General features: G+C 48.7%; 1 protein-coding gene across 5 annotated transcripts in view; it reads right to left on the bottom strand.

The window, feature by feature from the left end:
* pxylp1 (2-phosphoxylose phosphatase 1) overlaps positions 1-25,005 on the bottom strand; it is a 266,750-nt gene that overhangs the window by 139,822 nt on the left and 101,923 nt on the right. For 3 of the 5 annotated variants that reach the window (XM_072474550.1, XM_072474547.1, XM_072474549.1), the window contains exon 3: positions 16,106-16,228. The exons of the other annotated variants lie outside the window; for them this stretch is intronic. In XM_072474550.1, the coding sequence (XP_072330651.1) occupies positions 16,106-16,228 (123 nt within the window). The remainder of the gene's footprint in view (positions 1-16,105; positions 16,229-25,005) is intronic. 5 annotated transcript variants of the gene reach the window in all.

Below are 25,005 nucleotides of genomic sequence, written 5' to 3' on the forward strand. Positions count from 1 at the left end.
TGTTGACAAATCATTTTTCATCTCAGTGATACCATGTCGATAATCGTGATTGCAGTAAACCTCAAGGCATTGGTTGAGTGGTTTCAGTCTGTGGTTAGTCACCAAAATCTGTGTCCACTGCTTAAAATAATTTTTCATAGGTTCTTTAGATTTTTTAAAAACGTGAGAGTCAAACTGCTGAAAGACCATGGTGCGCGATTCTCCACTCCCACGCCGCTTGGGAGGGCGTCGGACCGGCGTCGCGGGACATTTTGGCGGCCCAGGCGATTCTCCCAAGCGGCGGGAACGGCCCCGTTGAGTTCCGCGGGCCGGAGAATCGCCCGAGACACCCAAAATGGCGATTCTCCGGCACCCCTGCTATTCTCAGGCCCGGATGGGCCGAGCGGCCAGCCCAAAACGGGGGGTTCCCTCCACGCCGTCCACACCTGGTCGCTGCCATTGGGAACAGCGCGGGAACGCTGGGGGGGCAGCCTGCGGGGGTGGGGGGGGGATCCTGCACCTGGGGGTACCTCAAATGTGGGGTGACCCGCGATCGGTATCCACCGATCGTCTGGCTGTCCTCTCTGAAGGAGGACCTCCTTTCTTCCGCAGCCCCGCAAGATCTGTCTGCCATCTTCTTGCGGGGCGGACTCGGAGAGGACGGCTACCACGCATGTGCGGTTGGCGCTGGCATAACTGGCATAACCCCTCAGTTATGCGGCGCCGGCCGCATCATGTATGCGGCGCCGCCTTTACACAGCGACAAGGCTTGGCGCGTGTAAATGTCGCGGCCCCGCTCCTAGCCCATTATCGGGCCTGAATCGGTCGGGATAGGGGCCGTTTCGCGCCGTCGTGAACCTCGACGGCGTTCACGCGGCGTGGGCACTTCGGCGCGGGAGTGGAGAATCCCGCCCCATGAGACATTATGTATAAAGTCTAGCACATTAAGAGTTACTGTAATAAGTTATCCTACCACCTGATGGAGCAGGGGAGCAGACCTATAAAAAGGAATGCCTCTCAGACTTCTGGGAGAAGGTGGGGAAGTTGAGAGAAAGTTAGAGAGAGTAGGAGGAGAGCAGAGAACAAGTAGAGATAGTGGTCGGCTCGGAGAATCGGAGTTGACGGCGAGACGCTGGAGAATTGCCGCCAGCTACGCGCGCACGATCAACATGGTGCCGGTCGGGGGCCGTTGAAAGAGACCCCCGCGGCGATTCTCCACGATCGTCCGGCCGAGTTCTCGCCGGCATGGTTCCAACAGGGTTCCATCCGGCAGGAGCACAGATGGCCGCCCTGGTGGAGGGGGCGGGGGATCAGACTCCGGGAGAGGCCTCCACGATGGCCAGGCTCGCGATCGGGGGCTACTGATCGGCGGGCGGGCCTGATCTGGGTGGGCCTACCTTCTTCAGCGCCGGCCCGCTGTGTGGCTCCGGCAGTGCAGGGCCGCGTATCGGCGCCGGCGCTGCATGCAGCACTCCGGCGCTATGTTGGCCCCCTGTGGGCCACAGAACCGCTGGGCCAGGAGGCTCGTTGACGCCGGCGTCAACACTTAGCAGAATCCCGGTCTGTGTCTGTGAGATAGGTGTTAGTATCGTGTAGATTGTAATTGTAGTTTATAATATTGCTAGCTTTAGGAATAGTGTTTGAACTGAAAAATATGTGGTGTAATAAAATTTTGCTTTGTTAATTTAATTTAGATTTGTGGTCTTTGATTACCAACGTCCCAAATCCATCCTGAGTATTAGCAACATAAAGAACACCACAGACCTCTGGGGCGAGATTCTCCGACCCCCCGCCGGGTCGGAGAATCGCCGGGGGCTGGCGTGAATCCCGCCCCCACCGGTTGCCGAATTCTCCAGCACCGGAGATTCGGCGGGGGCGGGAATCGCGCCGCGCCGGTTGGCGGACACCCCCCGCGATTCTCCGGCCCGGATGGGCCGAAGTCCCGTAGCTAAAATGCCTGTCCCGCCGGCGTAGATTAAACCACCTACCTTACCGGCGGGACAAGGCGGCGCGGGCGGGCTCCGCGGTCCTGGGGGGGGGGGGCGCAGGGCGATCTGGCCCCGGGGGGTGCCCCAGGGTGGCCTGGCCCGCGATCGGGGCCGACCGATCCGCGGGCGGGCCTGTGCCGTGGGGGCACTCTTTCCCTTCCGCCTTCGCCACGGTCTCCACCATGGCGGAGGCGGAAGAGACTCCCTCCACTGCGCATGCGCGGGAATGCCGTCAGCGGCCGCTAACGCTCCCGCGCATGCACCGCCCGGAGATGTCATTTCCGCGCCAGCTGGCGGGGCACCAAAGGCCTTTTCCGCCAGCTGGCGGGACGGAAATTCGTCCGCCGCGGGCCTAGCCCCTTAAGGTTGGGGCTCAGCCCCCAAAGATGCGGAGCATTCCGCACCTTTGGGGCGGCGCGATGCCCGACTGATTTGCGCCGTTTTGGGCGCCAGTCGGCGGACATCGCGCCGATACAGGAGAATTTCGCCCCTGATCTTTTTTCCCTCCAAGATGTCAACAATGCTCATTACAACCAAATTTTCACACAATGATTTCCAGATCTATCTCTTCACTTGGCTGAACTAGAATATCCTACAATGAGCAAATGATAATTTTTCATTGTTTTGACTGGTGAGATATTATTCTATTCCTGCAAATGAACATCTGGATTTTTGATCTCTTTTGCCAAATTCAAGTAATCATAAAAGCACATGCCAGACCATCTCTCCAGGGTGAACTCCAGGTCCTTCTATCACACCATCTATAACCACTTCATGCCTTTCGTACAGCTTTTCACTACCAAACCTGTGTGTCACTCAATTCCTGTCTTACTGAGTTTCCTGCAGCTCTCTACTTCCATGCCATTAACCAAGCCCAGGCTTTACTAAGTTAAAACAGATTTTCGGCTGCTCTGAAGTTAAGCAGCCGAAGGCTCCGTTACAGAGTGCAGATTTACCTGTCCACATAGCACTGCAGAGCAAACTTCACTTTTCTTTTCCTCTGGGGAGAGTGCAGTATTTGCTGAAAGTCTTTGTTTAAATATTTGCACAGCCTATTCTGAGGGCTGATTTGAGACAGCACGTTGTGCAGCGGAGGTGGGAATTTGGATGTTTAATGCCATTCCATTTTGTGAAGATGCCTAAGGAGTTGCCAGTGGGTTTTTCTTATTTCTACACATCAATGCTGTCCATCCAATTTTTAAGCACATATAACATTTCACATCCTTCAATCTGCACTATCTGGGGATGTGCTTTCTCCCACAGCGGAACAGCTTTCGAGACACAAGTTTCCACTGCAATACCGACTTTCTTAACAGGGGCTCCTTTACCCATTTCTCTCTGAGAGCAGCAATGGTTGGGAAATTCACCTTTCTTAACAAATTTTGTGGAATGATTGGAACGTTCCTGCTATTTCTATGGGCGCGATTAACCAAAAAGTTTGTAAGTGTGGTACTGAGTGGGAACAGCCCGGCGAGGCCATCACTGCTTTAATCGGTCACTTAACAAGGCCCCGTGAGCTTTACGTCACAAATGATGGTCCCGCCGGATGGTTTGCTGGAACCACGCTCGCCAGCCCATGCCCCCCACTAACAAGGGAGAGCAGCATTTAAACCGTTCCTAAACAGTCAACCGCACTCAGCCGCAGCCATGTCACTGAGATGCCAGCCCCACGATTCGGGGAGGCCAACCTGGGCAGATTATTGGATGAGGTCGTAGCCAGATGGGGCGTCCTGTTCCCCCAAGGGTCGCAGAGAGTCAAGCACAGGGGTGGCATGGTAGCACAGTGGTTTGCACTGTTGCTTCACAGCGCCAGGGACCTGGGTTCAATTCCCGGCTTGGGTCAATGTCTGTGCGGAGTCTGCACGTTCTCCCCATGTCTGCATAGGTTTCCTCCGGGTGCTCCGGTTTCCTCCCACAGTCCAACGATGTACAGGTTAGGTGGATTGGCTGTGCTAAATTGCCACGTAGGACCCATCTGCCCCCACCCAGATGTCCTGTCACACATGAGTTGTTAATACCACACAGACTGACCCACATCCCTCTCACTGACCACATGTCCATTCTCCCAGAGGATCTCCATCCGACACCGACGGCCCATCCGGGGTGATCTTCTCACATGAGAACACCTCGGGGAGAGCTCCGTGGATTCAATCGTCGAAGCGTCAGAACTGTCATCCCCACCATCCACCAGCGCAGAGGCACACCTATCGGTGAGCTACGGTAGTGGACAGGCTTCTAGGGCACATTCTGGTGAGCACCACACAGTTGCTGATGCACATCAGGTGGAGGCAGGAACGCCCAGGCGAGACAGCAGTCGGAGGCGGGCTGGATCCCAGGACCCAGCTGGGTATCAGTCAGTTGCTGAATCTCTGGGCCAGGTTTACCCGGAGCTGATGCAGATGGTAGGGTGCGGCCTTGAGATTCAGAGGTGGATGTCAGCAACCCTCCAGCAGGTCCATAGCCGATTAGCGGAGTCCCAGAAGCTACGGGCGCAGGAGATGGTGCTGGCAATGCGTGGTACTGAGGCCAACACTGCTAGGGTGGCGAACGCAGTGGTGGTGTCCAAGACGTGGCTCAGTCGGTGACAGCCATGGGTGAGCTCCTCGACAGTATTTCCCAATCGCTGTGGGGACGTGACCCATTACCAGGTGTGCCTTAATTAGGCACTGCGGAGCATGCTCCAGTCTCAGGTGGGCATTGCCGAGATCCTCCAGAGCACGTCTCGGTCACGAGGGGAGGTCTCCCAGTCCCATGTGAGCATTGCCAGGGTGCTCCAGATCATGTCCCAATCACTGAGGAGCATCATCCAGGGCGTTCACACACTGCTGCAGACGCCAGGTCTGACAGAGCCAGATAACGCAGGGGAGAACAAAGAACAAAGCAAAGTACAACACAGGAACTGACCCTTTGGCCCTCCAAGACTGTGCCGATCATGATGCCATAACTAAAAAACATTCTGCCCTTACTCGGTCCGTATCTCTCTATTTCCTCCCTATTCATATATCCATCCAGATGCCTCATAAATGTTGCTAATATGCCTACTTCCACTCCATCCTCCGGCACCATGTTCCAGGCACCCACCACTCTCTGCGTGAAAAATTTACCCTGCACATTCCCTTAAACTTTCCTCCTGTCACCTTGAACCTGTGCCCCCTTGTAATGGACACTTCCACCCTTGGAAAAAGTCTCTGACTATTCACCCTGTCTATGCCTCTCATAATTTTGTAGACCTCTATCAGGTCCCTCCTCAGCCTCCCTCTTTCCAGTGAAATCAATCCTAGTTTATTCAACCTCTCCTCATAGCCAACATCCTTGAGACCAGGCAACATTCTGGAGAACCTTCTTTGCATTCTCTCCAAAGCTTCTATGTCCTTCTGATAATGTGGTGACCAGGACTGCACTCAATACTCCAAATGCGGCCTAACCAAGGTTTTGTACAGCTGCAACATGATTTCTCAACTCCTGTACTCAATGCCCTGGCTGATGAAGGCAAGCATGCCATATGCCTTCTTAATCACCTTGGCCACCTGTGTTGCCATTCTTAGGGAATTGCATGCCCAGATGCCTCTGTATGTGAATTTTCCAAAGATTTCTGCCATTTACAGTATAACTCATATCTAGATTTGATCCTCCAAAATGCATCACCTCGCATTTGTCTGGATTTAACTCCATCTGCCAGTTCTGGGCCCATGTCTCCAATCTATCTATGTCCTGCTATATCCTCTAGCAATCCTCGGCACTATCAGCAACTCCACCAATCTTTGTGTCATCTGCAAACTTACAAATCAGACCATCCTCATTTTCCTCCAGATCATATATATATATTACAAGCAACAGAGGTCCCAGCACTGATCCCTGCGGAGCACCACTAGCTACAGATCTCCATTCTGAAAAACACTCTTCCAGCATTACTCTCTCTCTTCTACAACCAAGACAGCCTCTATCCATCCAGCCAGCCCACCCCAAATCCCATGCGATTTTAGTTTTTGTACCACTCTGCCATGTGGGACCTTGTCAAACGCTTTACCAAACTACATCCACAGCCCTTCCCTCATCAATTTTCTTTGTCACCTCTTCAAAAAGCCGGGCTCGATCCAGCTGCCCCTCCATCCCGAGGTGAACCCTGTAGGCACTGACTGGAGTGGCGACAGCGGCCACCAGCTCCCCCAAGATCCACCCACCTGATAACGGCGCTCCTTGGGGTCAGCGATGGGAATAGATGGGAAGGCGGAGCATGTGCTGCCGGCAAGTGCGCCGGGGCCCTCTGGCCAAAGAGGACGCCAGGCAGATGCATTGAAGGGCACGGGATGCGGTGAGCAGCAGGCTGCCTCCACCTCTGATGTGCGTCATGGGGACACACCTCGTTAGAGTGGTACAGCATGGAAGGCCAAGCAGGTCAAGGATCACTGAAATGGCACTGGGGAGAGGGGGCTGAGTGGGAGGGAGTAAAGGGGTCAGCAACATTGGGGGAAATGGAGCAGTTGGGGACACATTTGTTGATTAATAAAAATCGTTGACCTCAAACAATATGACGCCTCTGATACTTTCTTCCGCAATGCGGGCCGAGCACCAATCCCACGCCCCATCTCCGTGGACACACAGGTCCTGGATGCCTCCTCGCAGCATTCCCTCCCTCCCTCCCCACTCCAGCACACAACGTGCACGTGATGGGTGTGAGCGAGCACTCAGTGGACAGGCAGGTGTAAGACCATGGCATGGAATGAGGAATGCCAGCGCTCAGCTCTCAGGGTTATCATCACACCTCTGCCTCATTAGTGAACCGCTGACAGTGCTGACAGTCCCAGCACCTTGGGAGTGATGTTACACAGACCCTGGGAGGGCGAAGGGGGGTGGGAAATGGGGTTGGGTGGGTAAGTGGGATGGCTGAGGGATAGGGGGGGCCGGAAGAAGAGTGTTGGGGAGAGGGGGAATGATAGACGAGACCACGTCCTATGTGAAGCAGGCATATATGAGGGCCTTCCTGGCCCGCCAGGATCTCCGGACCCTCGCCGCTGCCGCCTGTCTTCCATTCTCCTGCTGGTCCTGTGGGTCCTCCCCGATGTCGTCCTCCAGCCATTCCGGGTCCGGCACACCCTCGTCGCCATCGTTGGAGGTGGTCAGATGTTCCTCAGCCTCCACCTCCAGCACATTGCCCCGCTGCTGTGTCAGGTTGTGGAGGACACCGTAGACCACCACAAAGCAGGCAGCCCTCTGGGGGATGTATTGCAGTGCATCGCAACCGTATCTTGAGGAGTCTGATGCACCATTCAATGGCAGCCCAGGTGGCCACATGGGCCTCGTTGTATCGGGTTTCCGCATCAGTCACCAGCCTCCATACTGGCATCATTAGCCAGGTCCTCAGTGGGTACCCCTTATCCCCCAAGAGCCAACCGGCCATGCTGGGCTGGTCCTTGAAGAGGCCAGGGACGTCCGACTGCCCCAGAATGTAACTGTCGTGTGTTGTGTTATTCACCCTGGGGTAACACGGACTGCATCTGGATGGAGTTGTACTGTAAAGTAGACACCAAACTTAGACGTTAGTTCAATACGTTTTATTGCACTTCTGGAGCTGTGCACACAGCTTGTTGTGGGTTGACACTCTACTAATCTAAGTGTGCTAACTATAACTAACTAGACCAGACTAGCTCTGAGCCACGTGTAGAAGGTGCTAACTGATACATGCACCCTGACTGTCACTACAGTTGTCACCAGTGGAAAGAGGCAGAGTGTTGATGCTTCGTGTGTTTTATAGTGGGAAACCCTCCTCTAGTGTTCTGCCTGGTGACTGGTTGTGTTCTGTCCTGTGTGTTCATTGGCTGTACTGGGTGTCTGTCACTGCCTGTCTGTATCTCATTATGTGCATGAGAGCATATCATGACATCCCCCCTTTCTTAAAAAAAATTAGTCGGTTGCTTAGAGCATATGCGACTGTATTTACATGTATAACTATTTACATTAAATGGCGAGTGAATGAATGTGTACATGAAAGGTGTCTAGCATGCAAATATAGAACAATGTTTACAAGATAAATGTCTATAAGTCCAATTTTGGGGGCTGGCGTTGGATCCTTGTCGACCGCCTGAGAGGTGGAGGTGGGGACGACGGCGCCTTGACAGGCGGGATTGCTGCCAGATTGGTGGCCTCATGGTGCAAGGTATCCAGAAGAGGCATAACAACATCTGGAAAGGTGAGATTTGGTGGTGGGCAGGCACGTTTGCTTAGTGCCCTTCTGTTGCGCCTGACAATGGAGCCATCAGCCATACGAACCACAAACGATCTGGGGGCAGCCTGTCGAACAACAACAGCTGGGGCTGACCAGCTTCCATCAGATAGCTTGATGCGAACAGCATCTTCCGGAGATAGCACAGGCAAATCGGTAGTATGAGCATCGTACGTCAGCCTTTGCCGGTTCCTGAGTTGCTGCACCATTTGAAACGGGAGTACCGATTTCTCGCCTGTTCATGGACTTTACACATCTCGATTGCGACTGGCAGGGTCATGTTTTTAATTTTGAGGAGCTGCTCCCGCAAAGAGTCGGAGTGGACCGCAAACACGATCTGATCCCTGATGATGGAATCAGCGGTGTCATCATAGTTGCAGGACTGCACTAATATACGGAGATGAGTTATAAAGGATTGGAAAGATTCATCCTTACCCTGAAGGCGTTGCTGGAAGACACAGCGCTCAAAGCTCTCGTTCGTTTCGACATCACAGTGACTGTCGAATGTAACTAAAAGGTCTTGAATTTGGTCTTGTCCCCGCCGTCGGCAAAAGTGAGCGAGTTGAAAATTTGGATGGCTTGGTCCCCCGCAGTTGATAGGAGCAGCGTGATTTTTCTGGCATCGGACGCATCCTCGAGATCTGAGGCCTCAATGTAGAGAAGGAACCTCTGCTTGAAGACCCTCCAGTTGGCGCCGAGATTGCCGAAGGTCCGTAGCTGTGTAGGGGCCTGGATCTTCTCCATGCCGCTGGAAGGCACTCGCTGGTCGTCACTGAGTCACTCGAGGTAAACCACTTAGAAAAATACTATTGATACCATATGTCATGTTATTCACCCTGGGGTAACACGGACTGCAACTAGATGTACTGTAAAGTAGACACCAAACTTAGACGTGAGTTCAATACGTTTTATTGAACTTCTGGAGCAGTGCACGCAGCTTGCTGTGGGTTTGATACTCTACTAATCTAAGCATGCTAACTATAACTAACTAGACCAGACTAGCTCTGATCTATGTGTAGAAGGTGCTAACTGATATATACACCCTGACTGTCACTCCAGTTGTCACCAGTGGAAAGAGGCAGAGTGCTGATGCCTTGTGTGTTTTATAGTGGGAAACCCCCCTATAGTGTTCTGCCTGGTGATTGGTTGTGTTCTGTCCTGTGTGTTAATTGGCTGTACTGGGTGTCTGTCGCTGCCTGTCTGTATCTCATTATGTGCATGAGTGCATATCATGACATTGTGCACAATCCCTGGGAAGCTTACACACATGGGCATGATTTTCATGTAATGTTCACACACAAGCTGGAAGCTCAGGGAGTGAAACCTCTTCGTGTTGATGTAGGGCACTCCCCGGCGGCCCGGTGAGTGCAAAGCAACATGAGTGCCATCTATTAGCCCCTGGACCTGGGGCATCCTGTCGATGGCAGAGAAACCGGATGCTTGGACACCCTGTTGGACTTCCATGTCAAAGTTTATATAATTCACTGCCTGGACAAACAGGGCATCCGCGACTTCACAAATGTACTTGTGGGCTGTAGTTTGTGACATTACACACAAGTCCCCGCTCGAGCCTTGGAATGAGCCAGAGGTGTTAAGGTTCAGGGCCCCGATGACCTTGACGGCCACCGGGAGTAGATATCCTCCTCCTCCATGTGGTGCCAAATCTACTAGGATATGGCATAGGTTCCACACAGTTTCTTTGTTGAGGCAGAGTCTCCTGAGGCACACGCTGACGGTCATCTGTTTGAACGACCAGCAACACCTCTACACCTTGGACTATCGCTGGCCTCTCCCTCTGGGTCCCTCCCTGGCCTGATAGGCGGCCGGGTGCTCAGGGTGTGGGGCATGGTACTACACATGCGCCGCCGCTTTGAGTCTGTCGCTGCTGCTGCCGCCTCCTCCGGCGTGTGGCCGCCTGGCCTGCCAGCAGCTTCCGCAGGGTCCAAGATATCGTCCTTACCGTGTAATATCTGTAAGGACTTGTACAGGGTGAGAGACTGACAACCAGTGATGTCTTTCACCCAGGGACCCTTGGGTTCCCCCATTACTCACCCCCCTCCACCTGGCATGCCCTGCCCATTCATCCCCGGGCACAGCAATACTCCTGTTCACCACACCCCAAACACCAGCATGTAACATTACCTGGACCGGGCGCTGGTCCCCTCCCTGGTTCACACACACACCCTCTGGTCGTGGAGATGTTCACGGTGTTGTGGCCCAGTCCCTGGGTGTTCAGATGTTGGCCGCTGCGTCCTAGGTGTTCAGTCAGTGTCCAGGCATCACAGTCTGGTTGGGATGCTCAGCAATAACTCCCACATGCCACATGGAACACCCTCCCATGGGAATCCAATTGGGATGTGTGAAGTGCTCACTCAACTATGATTGCCAAATCCCAATTAGCAATAGCCTTCAGCCGCATGGCCCGAGGCCTGTGTGGTCAGTGGGGTTTATGGGTGTTGGTGGGACAGGCGGGCTGGGACTGGAGTTGTAACCGGAAAAGGTTCATATGATCCAGGGGTTGGCATGGCGGACCCACAGACACCCATCTACCCCCACCTCTCCCCTCCACCCAGCCCAGGCCATGTGTGGCCACCACCCCTGCTCCGCTCCCCCACCCCCCTCCAAGCACTGGGCAGCAACCCCACTGCCCTCGGGCTCGTTGCCTGGGAGTGAAGATGGCTACTCACCTGCTCGGGACCATGCAGCAGCCCTTCCACCAGCTTCACGTTTTTAAAAAGGAGTACTAATCGACGCCTGCGCGACCATTTGCTGGGGAGTCCATTAGACAGGAAGTCGCTCCCATTAATTGTATGGAGATTGGGCTTAAGTGGTGATTATTGGTTTCTTGCCACGCTAAGGCAGGATCCTGATTTCACCAATGGGAGTGGGCCGATTAGATCGCAAACAGATCTGTGTGGTTGTCGATTTTGGCCTCTCCCACAATTTAATGGCCTCGCCGCACTCTTGCTCAACTGCAAAGCGGCCATTAAATCGTACCCTATAGTTACAAAAATGTCACAAACACGCTTCAATCTCAAGTATTTCTCAAGCAAGAGGCTTTATTTTTTCCAACTCAAGTTTAAACAATCTCAGCTAGTTGCGTGAGAAATTATTTTAAGAATCAAATGTTTCAATTGACCCAAACATTTTGACAGATGTTTTGAAGAATATTTAATGCTTCATGAGCGAAATTAACATATTTCACACATACCAAACACAAGGAAAACAGAATGCAAGGTTTCCTCTGAGACAGAGCGGTTAGAGGAAAGTGTTTAACTATGTGACCTAACTTTCTAACAATAATTCGTATTTATATAGCGCACTCAACACAGCAAAATTTCCCAAAGTGGTTTGCAAGCATCATCAAACAAAATTTGAAACCGAGCCACATTTAGGGAAAATGACCTAAAGCTTGGGCAGAGTAGGTGTAAAAGAAAATCTTAGAGGAGGAAATAGAGATAATATCGCAGAGAGGTATAAGGAGAGAATTCCAGAGCAAACGACCTCGGTAGTTGAAGGCAAGGTCACCAAATGTGGAGCAATTAAAATTGGGGATGCTCAAGAAGTCAGAATCCAAGAAAATCTCGTTGCAGGGCTAGAGGAAATGACAGGGAAAGGGAGGGATGAGATCCTGAAGGGAATTTGAAATCAAGGATGAAGGTTTGCAGCATTGCTCACCAATGTACGTTAGTGAGCATGGGGGTGATGGGTGAAAGGAACTTGATGCATGTTAGGATACAGGCAGTAGAGTTTTGGATGAGTTTAGGGTTTTGGAGGAATAGCATTTGTGAACTTTAGGTAAGCATCATGTGGCTAGGTGCCTTTGCAGGCTAGTTATACAAATCACTAAAATGTCATGAACAAGTGGAGGAAGTAATTAAAGCGGCTAAGGTACTGCTGGCCTTTAAATCAAGAGGTCTAAAAGATAAGGGAATAGAAGTTATGCTCTTCATACCTGTGCATAGCCGCAAAATAAGGGGGAGCAAACTTAGGACTGAGTAGAGGAGGAACGTCTTCACCAAAGGGTTGTGAATCTGTGGAATTCCCTGCCCAGTGAAGCAGTTGAGGCTACCTCATTAAATGTTTTTAAGGTAAAAATAGATAGATTTTTAAAGTAAAGGAATTTGAGGCTTATGGTGAGTGGGCGGGTAAGTGGAGCTGAGTCCACAAAAAGATCAGCCATGATCTTACTGAATGACGGAGCAGGCTTGAGGGGCCAAATGGCCTACTCCTGCTCCTATTCTTATGTTCTTGTGTTCATACATAGCCCTGATTGGTCCACACATGGAATACTGGAATATTCCATGCGTGGTCCACACATGGAATACTAGGGGCTGGTTTAGCACACTGGGCTAAATAGCTGGCTATTAAAGCAGACCAAGGCACGTCAGCAGCACGGTTCAATTCCCGTACCAGCCTCCCCGAACAGGCGCCGGAATGTGGCTACTAGGGGCTTTTCACAGTAATTTCATTTGAAGCCTACTTGTGACAATAAGCGATTTTCATTTCATTTCATTTTTTTCATTTCATACTGGGATTACACAAGCTCGGGCTGTTTATCCTGGAATTTAGAAGCTGAAGGGGTGATTTGGTCAAAGTTTTCAAGATATTAAGGAGACAGATAAGGTGAATAGAGAGAAACTATATATGCAGTCTAGGACATGAGAGCTTTTAAAGGAGTGAAATTAGGGAACACTTCCTCATGCAAAGGAAGATAGAAGTTTAGAGTTCTGTTCTGAAAAAGGCAACTGCTCCAGATCAATTGTCAACTTTTAAAACTGAGATAGATTTTAGTTAACTGAAGGTATTATGGAAGATTTTTTTTGACTTGTCCATGGGATGTGCCATTGCTGCGTGGGCCAGCATTTTTTGCCCATCCCTAATTACCCTTGAACTGAGTGGCTTGTAAGGCCATTTCAGAGGGATTTCTGTGGGTCAGGAGTCACATATCAGCCAGACAGGGTAAGTCAAAAGTTAGAAGCAGGTATCCATCCTTCACAAAAGAAGTTTCTTGAAACAGATAACAATTGTTATTAGACTTTCAATTCCAGATTTTTAGTCAACTTAATTTTCACCATCTGCCATGGTGGGATTATCTTGGGTCTCTGGATTATTAGTGCAGTGACAATATAACTGTGACACCACCTCCAATGGGGCAAAGGCAGGTGTATGGAGTTAGGTCACAGAGATTAGCCAGAATGACAGATCACACCTGAGGAGCTAAATTACCTACTCCTATTCCTGCATTTCAAAACCTCTAGGGTGCCCCTAGCTAGGATTATAAACATTCCTCTTGGAGTGTCGGTAACCCTTGACCTACACAGATGCATTGTCAATCTTAATACCCATTGCCAGCATGTGGCTGCCCATGAATCTTGTTGCAAACTTTAATTGAAATGTGTTATTTTTAAATTAAATTACACATACACCCCTTTTCAAGGCAAAGTAGTCAAAAACCCTGACATATGACACCCACCCTAATACTTCCTGGTCAGACAAATTCTTCCTCCCAAATGTAGAAACTGCCATTCATTCCTAGCCACCAGGTGGCAATAGTCCCTTTCTTTAAGCAAAAGTACATTGCAGAGATTAAAGTTGCTGGCTTTCTTTTCGGCAGTCCCTATTTTTAGTTCTGCCCGAGCAATTTCTCCAGTGGCATAAATAACATTTGTGACAAGCGCAACTTAAAAAATATTAAGTAATTCCCCTATAATCATTAAACTTACTCACAGAGTAGGTTTCATTTATGTTCATTGCATGAATTTGTAAGGAATTTAATTCACCACACATTCATTGTGGTTTCCACAAACACAACTAAATGGTTTAGGGAAACTAAGAATGTGCAAGGTAGAGGGTGGGAGAAATGGCACTGAAAGAATTGCTCGTTTGGAGAGCCAATCCAGACATGTGAAAAGCCCCTAGTCGCCACATTCCGGAGCCTGTTCCCGTACCAGCCTCCCCGAACAGGCGCCGGAATATGGCGACTAGGGGCTTTTCACAGTAACATTTGAAGCCTACTAGTGACAATAAGCAATTTTCATTTCATTTCATTTAATGAGAGGTCGAATGGCCTCCTTCTGTGCTACACCAATTCAGTGATTCTGTGAAGAATCTCTTCCTCTTCTTGTCCACAGTTGTTTTTTTAAAACAACACGACACCACACAACCCTGCCATGGCAATCTCTGCAAGACGTGCCAGATCATCGACATGGATACCACTATTACACGTGAGAACACCACCCACCAGGTACGCGGTACATACTCGTGCGACTCGGCCAACGTTGTCTACCTCATACGCTGCAGGAAAGGATGTCCCGAAGCGTGGTACATTGGCGAGACCATGCAGACGCTGCGACAACGAATGAACGGACATCGCGCAACAATCACCAGGCAGGAATGTTCCCTTCCAGTCGGGGAACACTTCAGCAGTCAAGGGCATTCAGCCTCTGATCTCCGGGTAAGCGTTCTCCAAGGCGGCCTTCAGGACGCGCGACAATGCAGAATCGCCGAGCAGAAACTTATAGCCAAGTTCCGCACACATGAGTGCGGCCTCAACCGGGACCTGGGATTCATGTCGCATTACATTCATCCCCCACCATCTGGCCTGCGAAATCCTACCAACTGTCCTGGCTTGATACAATTCACACCTCTTTAACCTGGGGTTACCCCATCTCTGGATCTGTAAAGATTTAATCACCTGCTAATGGTCGCATTCCTAGCATTGTTTGGCATCTTTGAATTTGTCTATATATGTGTTTCTGGAACATACCTCTTCATTCACCGGAGGAAGGAGCAGCGCTCTGAAAGCTAGTGACATCGAAACAAACCTGTTGGACTTTAACCTGGTGTTGTAAGACTTCGTACTGTTTTTTTTAAAATTTGGCTTTATTGCTCAGAAATGTATTTTGTTATAGAGTTACGGCAATTATACACTCCACCCTGAACCTCGGGTACTGTGCATGCGGTTAGCCATCAAGGCACAGGGGAGACACTGGAGCACAGAGATGCTGGCGAAAAGCCACATGGCATTCCCCTATTTTCAAAGGCCTATGTCGTGAGGGAAGATCAGGGAATCTTGGGCAGTTCAGGCCCAAAAGCGATTTGCGTTGTGATCTCACAGAAGTGTATAAGATAGCAAACAACGTGGAAAAAGTCAAACACAAATATTAATGTTGGCACAATATGACATGGAGTCGTGCATTCAAACTGGAGTCAAATTCAAGGCTGACATCAGAACTTCCACGCACAGTGTTCAACAGGTGGAATGGATTTCCAGAGGAAGTTGCGGAGGTGAATCTCACAGGATACTGAGAGGCCTAGATAGAGTGGACGTGGAGAGGATATTTCCACTAGTAGGAAAAACTAGAGTCCGAGGGCACAGCCTCAGACTGAAGGGACGTTCTTTTAAAACTGGAATAGGAATTTCTTCAGCCAAAGGGTGATGAATCTGTGGAACATTGCTGCAGAAGACTGTGGATGCCAAATCATTGAGTATTTTTACGACAGAGATAGGTAGGTTCCAGATTAATAGGGGGATCAGGCGTGATTAGGAAAAGGCAGGAGAATGGGGATGAGAAACATATCAGCCATGATTAAATGGCGGGGCAACTGATCAAGGCTGCTTTGAGGTAAAGTCCATAGTTACAAATCTGAAGTAGTCAGGACTCAGCATTTTCTCACCAATCGGGGGGAAAAAAGCTTTCTGAAAAAGAAAGCAAAAATGGCTTTTGTTTAAACTATTTTGAGGCTCTGCTAACTGATGCAAAGTCTTGCTGAAGGTCCCTGGGTCTCAATCCTGACCCTGTTCAAGCTTTTGTACAACATGCACGCTCTCATCCAGATGAACTACAACTCAATGTCCTGCATTCTGTTATTCTGATTGTTACGACTGCAGTTCAGTCTGAGAGGACAATCGCACCTGCTCCTGCACCATTCCTGCCCTTTGGTCTCTTCCGGACACTCCACCGCGGATCTTCCACTCTTCTCTCTCTAGTTCTACCGCCAGCTGGTCCCGTGCTGACTCGACTGCGCACTGTGGCTGCTGCGCACAAACACAAACATGCTATGTAAAAACTAATTGTATTTTTTTTTAAAACATCTCAATTCAAAAGGCCAAAATAACCCTGAGTTATGAAGAGGACAAATGGGGATTAAGTATGCCGACACTACAGAAGCAAAGCCCTATTTCTCCTCTCTCCTCTTTTCTGGAAAAGAAATTGGATACCATGGAATCTTAGCAACATCTTACAATCCATAGAATCATTACAGTGCAGAAGGAGGCATTTGGCCCATTCAGTCTGCACCTACCCTCTGAAAGAGCACCCTACCGAGGATCACTCCCCCGTACTATTCCCTAACCCCACCTAACCTGCACGTCTTTGGAAGGAAGCCGGAGCAACCGGAGGAAACCCATACAGACACGGGGGAATGTGCCAATTTCACACGACAGACACCCAAGGTTGGAATTGAACCAGGTCCCTGGCGCTGTGAGGCAGCAGTGCTAACCACTGTGTCACCTGAAAATTCTAACCGCAGAACATATGACCAATTGTATGTAGTTACAAAAAAGAAAACTCCCCTTTCTTTCCCTGTCCAAAAGATACAAATAGGTCCAAGCTCTTTTGATGCAAAATTGCTCACATTGTACGTTCACAAAATGGGGGAAACGTTTATGAGCAAATGATTGATGATTACATTGATTGACATCAAGAAATACAATGTGACCGATTGTCTAATTATACAATTACTGTATCCAGCTCCTTTGCACCCTGGAAGGTATAAACATCTGCAGCACATGTGCTTAATTAAAACAAATTATATTTTATAGCAAAAAAAGCCAATTATTGTCCATCTAGATATATCCATTTGATACATAAAATGTAGTTTCACAGACTTCATTACATGAGCTGGTGGTGGATGCATTTGACAACTGTCCCAAATTATCAAACCTGTGTGTCTCTGTGCAGAATTAGTTGTCAGAAATTTCCCACTTTGCACACACAGTGCCTCTTTTGTTAAACAGATCAGACCACCAGAATTTGAAATGTGTTAAAATTCATAATTTTCTTTCAACCATTCAAAATCATATACATTTTAAATCTGACTCAGAGCTTATCCCTGCCTCATGCCAGTCTTCGCTGTACTGATGACTCCCAATGGACTTGCTAATGGTCACTGGCATTGTAAGCATTTTTAGAAACTGCGTGGGCAGAAGCAGGTATTTTATGTGGGGATTGTGAGTGATGTACAAAAATATTTCACAATCGGCATGATAACAATAGATGCTATTATTCTTCAGGGGACTGCTGAGTGACGAACGCTTTTACTTTTTTCATGGAGAACACTTTGCAAAACCCAACCTATGAGGAAATTAAATGTAGTAAAACTGTTTCTATAAGATAGCTTGCCAAAAATCATTTGAAGAGACATGATATTTAAAATTAAGTTTTCTTCAAGTTACTCAGGGATCCATTATGCAAGTCCCCTTTATCCAATCTTTGCATGATCCTCACAGACACTTCGTGAATCATGCTTTTGTTTCTTCTTAAACTATTCACTCTGTTTGGAATATTTATGTTGAAATTATCAAAAGCCCCCTTGGTCGATTGTTTTTATTTCTCAGATTTAGAACATCACTCTCGTTTAACAATCAATCTTCGCTACAAGTCAGCCCAATTGCAAAATCACTGATGCACGATCAATTACTATTAAAACGAGGTAGTAACATAACTGAAGGCTTTAGTAGACTAGAACTGTTCCCCAGCAGCTTTGGTACAGAATGAGGGCTGCTGGGACGGCACCGGTTCTTATACCCCGCCTGTCAGGGCAGAGCTACATACAAAACAGCCAATGGTAAACTCCTAGGTTGAACCAATGGTCTTCAGCCTCTCGGGTACTGCAATACCTGATAATATCACAATCACAAAGGCATCATTTTCGTTGAGCATCAGAAAACATTCCAGTGCATCAATTACATCATAAGTGCTGTGCTGTGCTTCACCCTGCAACACCTATTACATTTTTCTGTAAAACATCCGACAGCCAAAAATAAGTACTGACACAAATTGTTGCTCATGTCTGAGAAAGAACAACTTCACAACCAGGGACAGAAGTTGTTGTTTTCTCGACAACAAAACAAGGCAAGCGGATCTGCAGATGAACCAGATTACAAGAGCTAGCAGCAGGAGTAGGCCACCAGGCCTTTCAAGCCTTCTCCACCATTCAATATGACCATGGCTGATCTGTGCCAGCCTCAGCTCCTTTTCTCTGCCATTTCCCCATCTCCCTCTATTCCTCAATCTTTCAAATATTTATCCACCTTCACTTTAAATAGTTCGAATGATCCAGCCTCTATCACCCTCCGGAGCAGAGAATTCCAGAGATTCACCATCCTCTGCGAGAAGAAATTTCTGCGTGTCTCAGTTTTAAATGTCCCCATTATCTTGCAGCCCCATGTTCGAGATTCTTCCACTAGTGACATCTACCCTGTCACGCCCCCTTGGGATCTTGTATGTTTGAATAAGGTCATCCACGAATACCCAGTCTATTTAGTCTCTCTTGTTAGGACAACCCTCTCATCCCAGTAATTAGCCTGATGAATCTCCTTTGGACTGCCCCCAAAAGCAAACGCGCTATCACAGGGAAATTCGTGGAAGATCATCAGAGGCCTTAAGGTCATAAAATGGGACTGAAGAGATGGATTTAGACTTAGTTGCACAGGCAACTTACAGGTAAAAGTCTGCATAGTTTCTTACACTTCAGTAAAATTTTAAGCGTTGTGCCCTAAAAGCAGCATGGTGCAGCCGGAAGGTGCCGGGAAATCCCTTTTCTGGAATCTACCCGGCTCACCATGCCTTACGAGATCTAACGTGATCTCGCTAGACGTCGCGATGTGAATCCCGCCCATTGTGGGAAGGATCACTTTCTGGAAAATCTGCATATTAGAGTGAGACAACTAGTCTCACTCTAATATGCAGTACCGAGATCTAACCAAGGGGTGAGGACTAACTCCCTCGGCTTGGAGACCTCGGGCGATTGCCATTAGTCTCCACAAAAGGGGACCCGGCGGAACGGCACTCGTGGGGATCTCCTAGGGAATCGGAGGCCTCCAGGTGCTTGTCCTCTGAGCAGACTGGCATCCCAGGCACCTTGGCAATGTCAGCCTGGCACCCTGACACTGGGTCCCTGATGGTACTGTCAGGTGGCAAGTGTATTTCCAGGGTGCCAGGCTGGCGCTGCCAAAGTGTCATTTTCCGTGCGATGGGGATTGGGCCCGGGGGTGCCTTGCGTGGGTATGTGAGGGGTGGGGACGGAATCCCTTATAGGTGAGTCGGAGGTTGCAAGCGGAGTTCCTCAGTGCAGAAAATGTAGCTAAGTGCGGCCTCAGCCGCACATTCCCGTTGAGGTCCCGGATCTATCCAAACGGCCATACGATGGTGTGGTGTTTCTTGCCACTCCGAGGACCAGGAAACATCCAGCTAAACACACACAATGGGACTCTGTAGATCACGCCCTAAGGAACAATCCCCTTATAGGCAGATGTGCAGTCGCAGTTGCACAATCAATTGGTCTCAGATATTGAGGAAGTCACTCGATGACAAAAATAGAACTAATAGAATTTTTAATCTTTTCACATCAATGTTTTGTACATTTTATGTGGTTCCAGTTCACATTAACCTTACTTCTTGTCCCAATTTTTGAGCAACACTTTTTTACACCAATATTTCAAATGGGAAATTGCTGAAACAATATTTCTCTGTCAGGGTGTATTTGCAGATCCCTGCCACTAAGTGATAATGATCAGTGGCAGAGCTTGATTTGGCTGCTTTGGAGTAAGAAAACTTGAAATTTCGACCACTTGGCATAACAGGCACCAAGATAGGAAATGGGGAATGCCAACAAACTTAGTACAAAAGCCTATCTGGAAAATGTGAATGCTAACTTTCCAGCCACATAATTACTGTCGCTACAAGAGGAGGTCAGAGATTGCGGATTCTGTGGCAAGTAGCTCACCACCTGACTCCCCAAATACTGTTCACAACCAGCAAGTCACAAGTTGGAAATCAGGTATGAAAAGTAATGTTCCTCAGTTGCCTGGAAGACTGCAGCTCCAAAGACACTCAAGAACACTGACCATCCAGGCCAAAGCGGTCTGCGCGATCAGTGCCCCATTCACCATCTTAAGCTTGTATTGCCTTCGCCACCAGTGCAAAGTAGCAGCAGTATGCACCATTTACAAGGTGCACTGCAGCATCTCGCCATTGCTCCCTCAGCATTCCCTTCCAAATCTATGACCTGCAGAAAGACAAGCGCATCAGATGTATGGGAAAACCACCATCTGCAAGTTCCTCTCCAGGTCCCAAACCCCATTCTGACTTGGATCAATATTGCTATCCTTCCAGTGTTACTGGTTCAAAATCCTGGCAAATCCTCCAGAATAGCATTGTGGTGTTTTCTTTTAAGTGGCTGCAGTGACCACCGAGCCAGGCAATAGCTTCCAACTTCCTCAGTGGTATATGGAATTTTTTGAGCTCTCCATTCAATTATGTCAGGGAGCAATCTTCAATGATGTGAAGCATTGAATGGGGCGCACCACAGCTGCAGCCTGGGTTTTCTGCAAGGCCCAACTTGTGCTGATTTGCTGCACAAAGGCCTTAGCCAGTGCAGAAACAGTCGAAGAATGTCCAATGTTGCCATGGCAGGTTGAAGCCGGGTGGGAGGACTGTGGGGTCTGTGATGTGGAAGTAGATTTTAATGGTGGGATGTTGGTTCCATTCCTGCTACCCATGGGGTCTCTGCTGTTATTCCTTGGCATGGATGCCTTAGCCACACAGTCTAGCATGGTCAGAGGCGAGCAGCGGGTGGATTAGTAAGGTCCTTGCAGCAGCAGGTTTGGGTTGATGCAAACCATCTCCAGGAGCTTTCTTGTTGCAATCTCACTTCTCAGGTGAGGAAGCGGGCTGTTGTCGGGACATTGCTACGTTGGTCGGAGGATACCCGAGAAGATACACATTGTTGTGTTGAGCTGGGTATCTACAAGACTGGTGTGGGATGCATTGTACATACTGATGCAGAATACTCTGCAATCGAGCAGATGATGGCAAGAACTGAGGTCCTTAAGGTTTGAGCACCTGCACCCCATGAAGAGCTAGCAAGTTTCTGAGGAGGTCGTTTCGCGTTTTGATCTTAGCTACTGTCTTGCTCAGATGTTTTTTGTATGTCAGTGTTCGGTCAAGGGTAACACCAAGATAAACAGATGTTGTTTGTAATTTGGTCTCTTGCCATTCAAGGAAATGTTGAGTTTCCTCTTGGCGCTGGTATTGTGGAGGCGGAATATACTTCAGACTGTTTTGTTTCTGCTGTTTGTACCTACCTGCTTTAACCTCCATGGAGGTAACACTACTGGTCATCATGGAAAGTATTATCACTGCGATTATAGCCATAGTGGAGCTGAAGGGATCTGCATACCTAATCCTCCTTCTATCAGCCCACACTCTCTTCTGACTCACAGGTTACAGATGATGTTAGTTTGCACTCTCTCTTCTCTTCTCACCAGAATGCAATGCTTGTCCCTTTTTCATTTCAGACACCCACAACTTGGAATGTTCCCAGGTGCAACAGGATAAAAATAGCGATGATGAACTGCCATCGTCACACGATTCCACACTCTCAGCCACTAGCTTAGGTATTGACACTGGAAAAGCATGTGGTGAGACAATGGACACACTTACATAGAAGGCAGGGCTGTGGGAAAGGGTAGCATTAATGACAGTGAGGTCACACAGTAATTCTGCTGCAGAGGAGTCAGATGAGAACTTTCATGGGCTGATGGGGGTGTACATTTTAAAAACTGCTTGGTATCCTGGAAAACCTGCTCACAACATCGAGCAGCTTGGAGGAATCCAGCACCAACTTGACACAGGGGGCCCGATCGAATAGGCCCGTCGCGCCCGACTCGCGACCCGACGAGGCCATTAGATCTCGCAAGGCAGCACGGTAGCACAAGTGGATAGCACTGTGGCTTCACAGCGCCAGGGTCCCAGGTTCGATTCTATAAAGGCATCGCGATCTGGATCTCACCCTCACTGGGCAAGACCAAGATGTTGCTTATTTAAATGAGCAGTTAGGCTCACTTAAATATGTCCGCGCCGGATTCTCCCAAAGCCTGGATCAAACGCCCGTATCTGGGAGACCTCATTAGCACTTGTCCTCACAAATGTGGAGCAGGAGTAATGGCATCTGGGAGGGTCTCCCAAGCCACCGGAGGCGCCCGGGTGGTCGGATTCTAGGCATAGTGGTACTCTGGCCCTCCCATTGGCACCCGGGCACCGTAGCACAGCCACATGGGCACCCTGCCCAATATCCAGGTTGGCACTACCAGGGATCGGGCCGGAGGGTGCCCTGCCCTTATGAGGTGAAATGAGGGGGGGGTTGCTCAGGTACCCCCTAACAGGTAAGTTGGGACATTGGGGGGGTTGGGGGGGAGGGGGTGTCCAGAGGCCATGGTGGGGAGTCTGAGTGGCATTTAAAAATGGATAAATGAAGGTAAGTGTGGCTTTGGCGGGGCTTTCCTTGCCAAGAGTTCCGTTTGATAGCGGGGTCGTTCTCGGCACTGCAGGCGCTGAGAAACCCCACTAAATGTGCCCAAAACGGGTTTCTGTTATTTTCCCGTTAACATGTGCCCAGGCTTTTAACAAGCTTGGAGTCTATCTTTTCCAAAAATGGAATGGTTTGACAGTTCCATCAGTAAATCTGTGGACCCCACCATGAGGTCTCAGCTTCTACCAGCACGGTCGCATTGTGGATAGTACAATTGCTTCACAGCTCCAGGGTCCCAGGTTCGATTCCGGCTTGGGTCACTGTCTGTGCGGAGTCTGCACATCCTCCCCGTGTGTGCGTGGGTTTCCTCCGGATGCTCCGGTTTCCTCCCACAGTCCAAAAATGTGCAGGTTAGGTGGATTGGCTATGATAAATTGCCCTTAGTGTCCAAAATTGCCCTTAGTGTTGGGTGGGGTTACTGGGTGATGGGGATAGGGTGGAGGTGTTGACCTTGGGTAGAGTGCTCTTTCCAAGAGCTGGTACAGACTCGATGGGCCAAATGGCCTCCTTCTGCACTGTAAGTTCTATGATATAACTTGTATGGGAAGCACAGACTGCTGCCATAATCAGTTCCACTGCAGTGAATTTTTTCAATAGTTTGATGGGTTAATAGGAATGAGAAAGGAGAAAAACGGCAGGTAGCTTGGCTCACCAGTAGGAGTCTCATCTGAGCTAAAAGTTTGTGAGCTCAAGTCCTATCGCAGCCTTGAGTGCATAACCCTGGATGACATTTCAATGCTGTACTGATGGAATGCTGCATTGTTGGAGGAGCTGTCTTTCCACTGTAATGTTAAATTAATTTTCTGCCCATCTGTTCAATTGGACTTCAAAAATCCCAAGGGAGAGAACGGGAGTTCTCCCACTTATGTCAAAATGGTAAAAATAGATTAACTTGCCATTTATCTAATTGTGTTTGCTGTGCACAGTAATCTGCAGCATTTGCCTGCAGAACAGTGACTGCACATTAAAAGTAATTAATTGGCCCTATTGTACTAATGCCCTGAGACATAAAAGGTACTAGGTTTGGGAATGTTTTGTGCTCACTACCATACACTGGTACAACTCTTAAGAGTTTGATTTTGCAGCTAAATTAACCTCTCGGCAAATGCAATTTACAAATACCAAGTTCCAAAAAGTCTGCCAAATCAGATGAAAAAAATTACACAAAATGATGGTGAACAGACAACAAATTGAGCTTGACCTTTTCACATTCAACATTAAAAGTAAAGCTGAAGCAATTGCCTGGATTCTTAGAGTTCCATTTAAAACAACATGCCATCCTGAGTTTAATCTGCCACAGGCAAGACATGTCTTTATAGCCCTCTTGTGCTCTCAATGATTGTCAGGGAGAGGAAGTCTATAGTTCAGCTAGAATTGGGAAAACCTGATGAAGCCAATATTCTTGAGATGACACCTTGATCAGCTGCTGTATTTTACATATGTAAGTGCATATGTGAGGATGTTGAGGTGTAAATGTTGAAAAAAGTATACATTTTGTTGCTTTTAAATTCCAAACTACCTAAACGTAATGACCACACATAAACAAAAGGTTAATTAAGCTTTGTCTCGATTGATTAGAATCAGTACTTTATCACATTTACCGAAATGAACAGGCAACTTTTATTGTCCACCATTTTTAATCTGTTTGCTGTAGTGGGGGCTCAAGCCGAAGTCAGTTTGCTTCCATGCAAACTTGGTCAGCTGCCATCACACCTGTGGAGATCGTTATGCAAAGTGGTTTGCAGGATCTCACAGCAGTCCAGCAATCTGTCCTCCAACACCTTGCAAGGATTGCTAAGGTTTCAGCAGAGGGGAATGGCAACGGCTCTGTGGAGCATAATCCTCTCTCAGGCTAACGGCATTCTTCCTCCTACCACTGCCATTCCACCAGTGCTCCTGCTGTCAGCGAGGCTGCTGCCACCCATGCTGAGGTAGTGCACTTTGAAGTCGGCCTTCCTAGGGCCCCTTCCTAAGGGGTTAACACCTCCTTAGGCTGTGATGTCACTCATTTAAGGGGCTAAATCTGTTCTTACTTTCATTTTTCAGCCCTGCCCTGTGTCTGTTGTTTTTATTTTCATATTTAGATTTCTGCTCTGGTTTCTGAAGAACTCTAAGAATTCAGGCAATTGCTTCAGCTTTACTTTTAATGTTGAATGTGAAAAGGTCAAGCTCAATTTGTTGTCTGTTCACCATCATTTTGTGTAATTTTTTTCATCTGAT

Source organism: Scyliorhinus torazame, chromosome 14, assembly GCF_047496885.1.
Source record: "Scyliorhinus torazame isolate Kashiwa2021f chromosome 14, sScyTor2.1, whole genome shotgun sequence".
Lineage (NCBI taxonomy): Eukaryota > Metazoa > Chordata > Chondrichthyes > Carcharhiniformes > Scyliorhinidae > Scyliorhinus > Scyliorhinus torazame.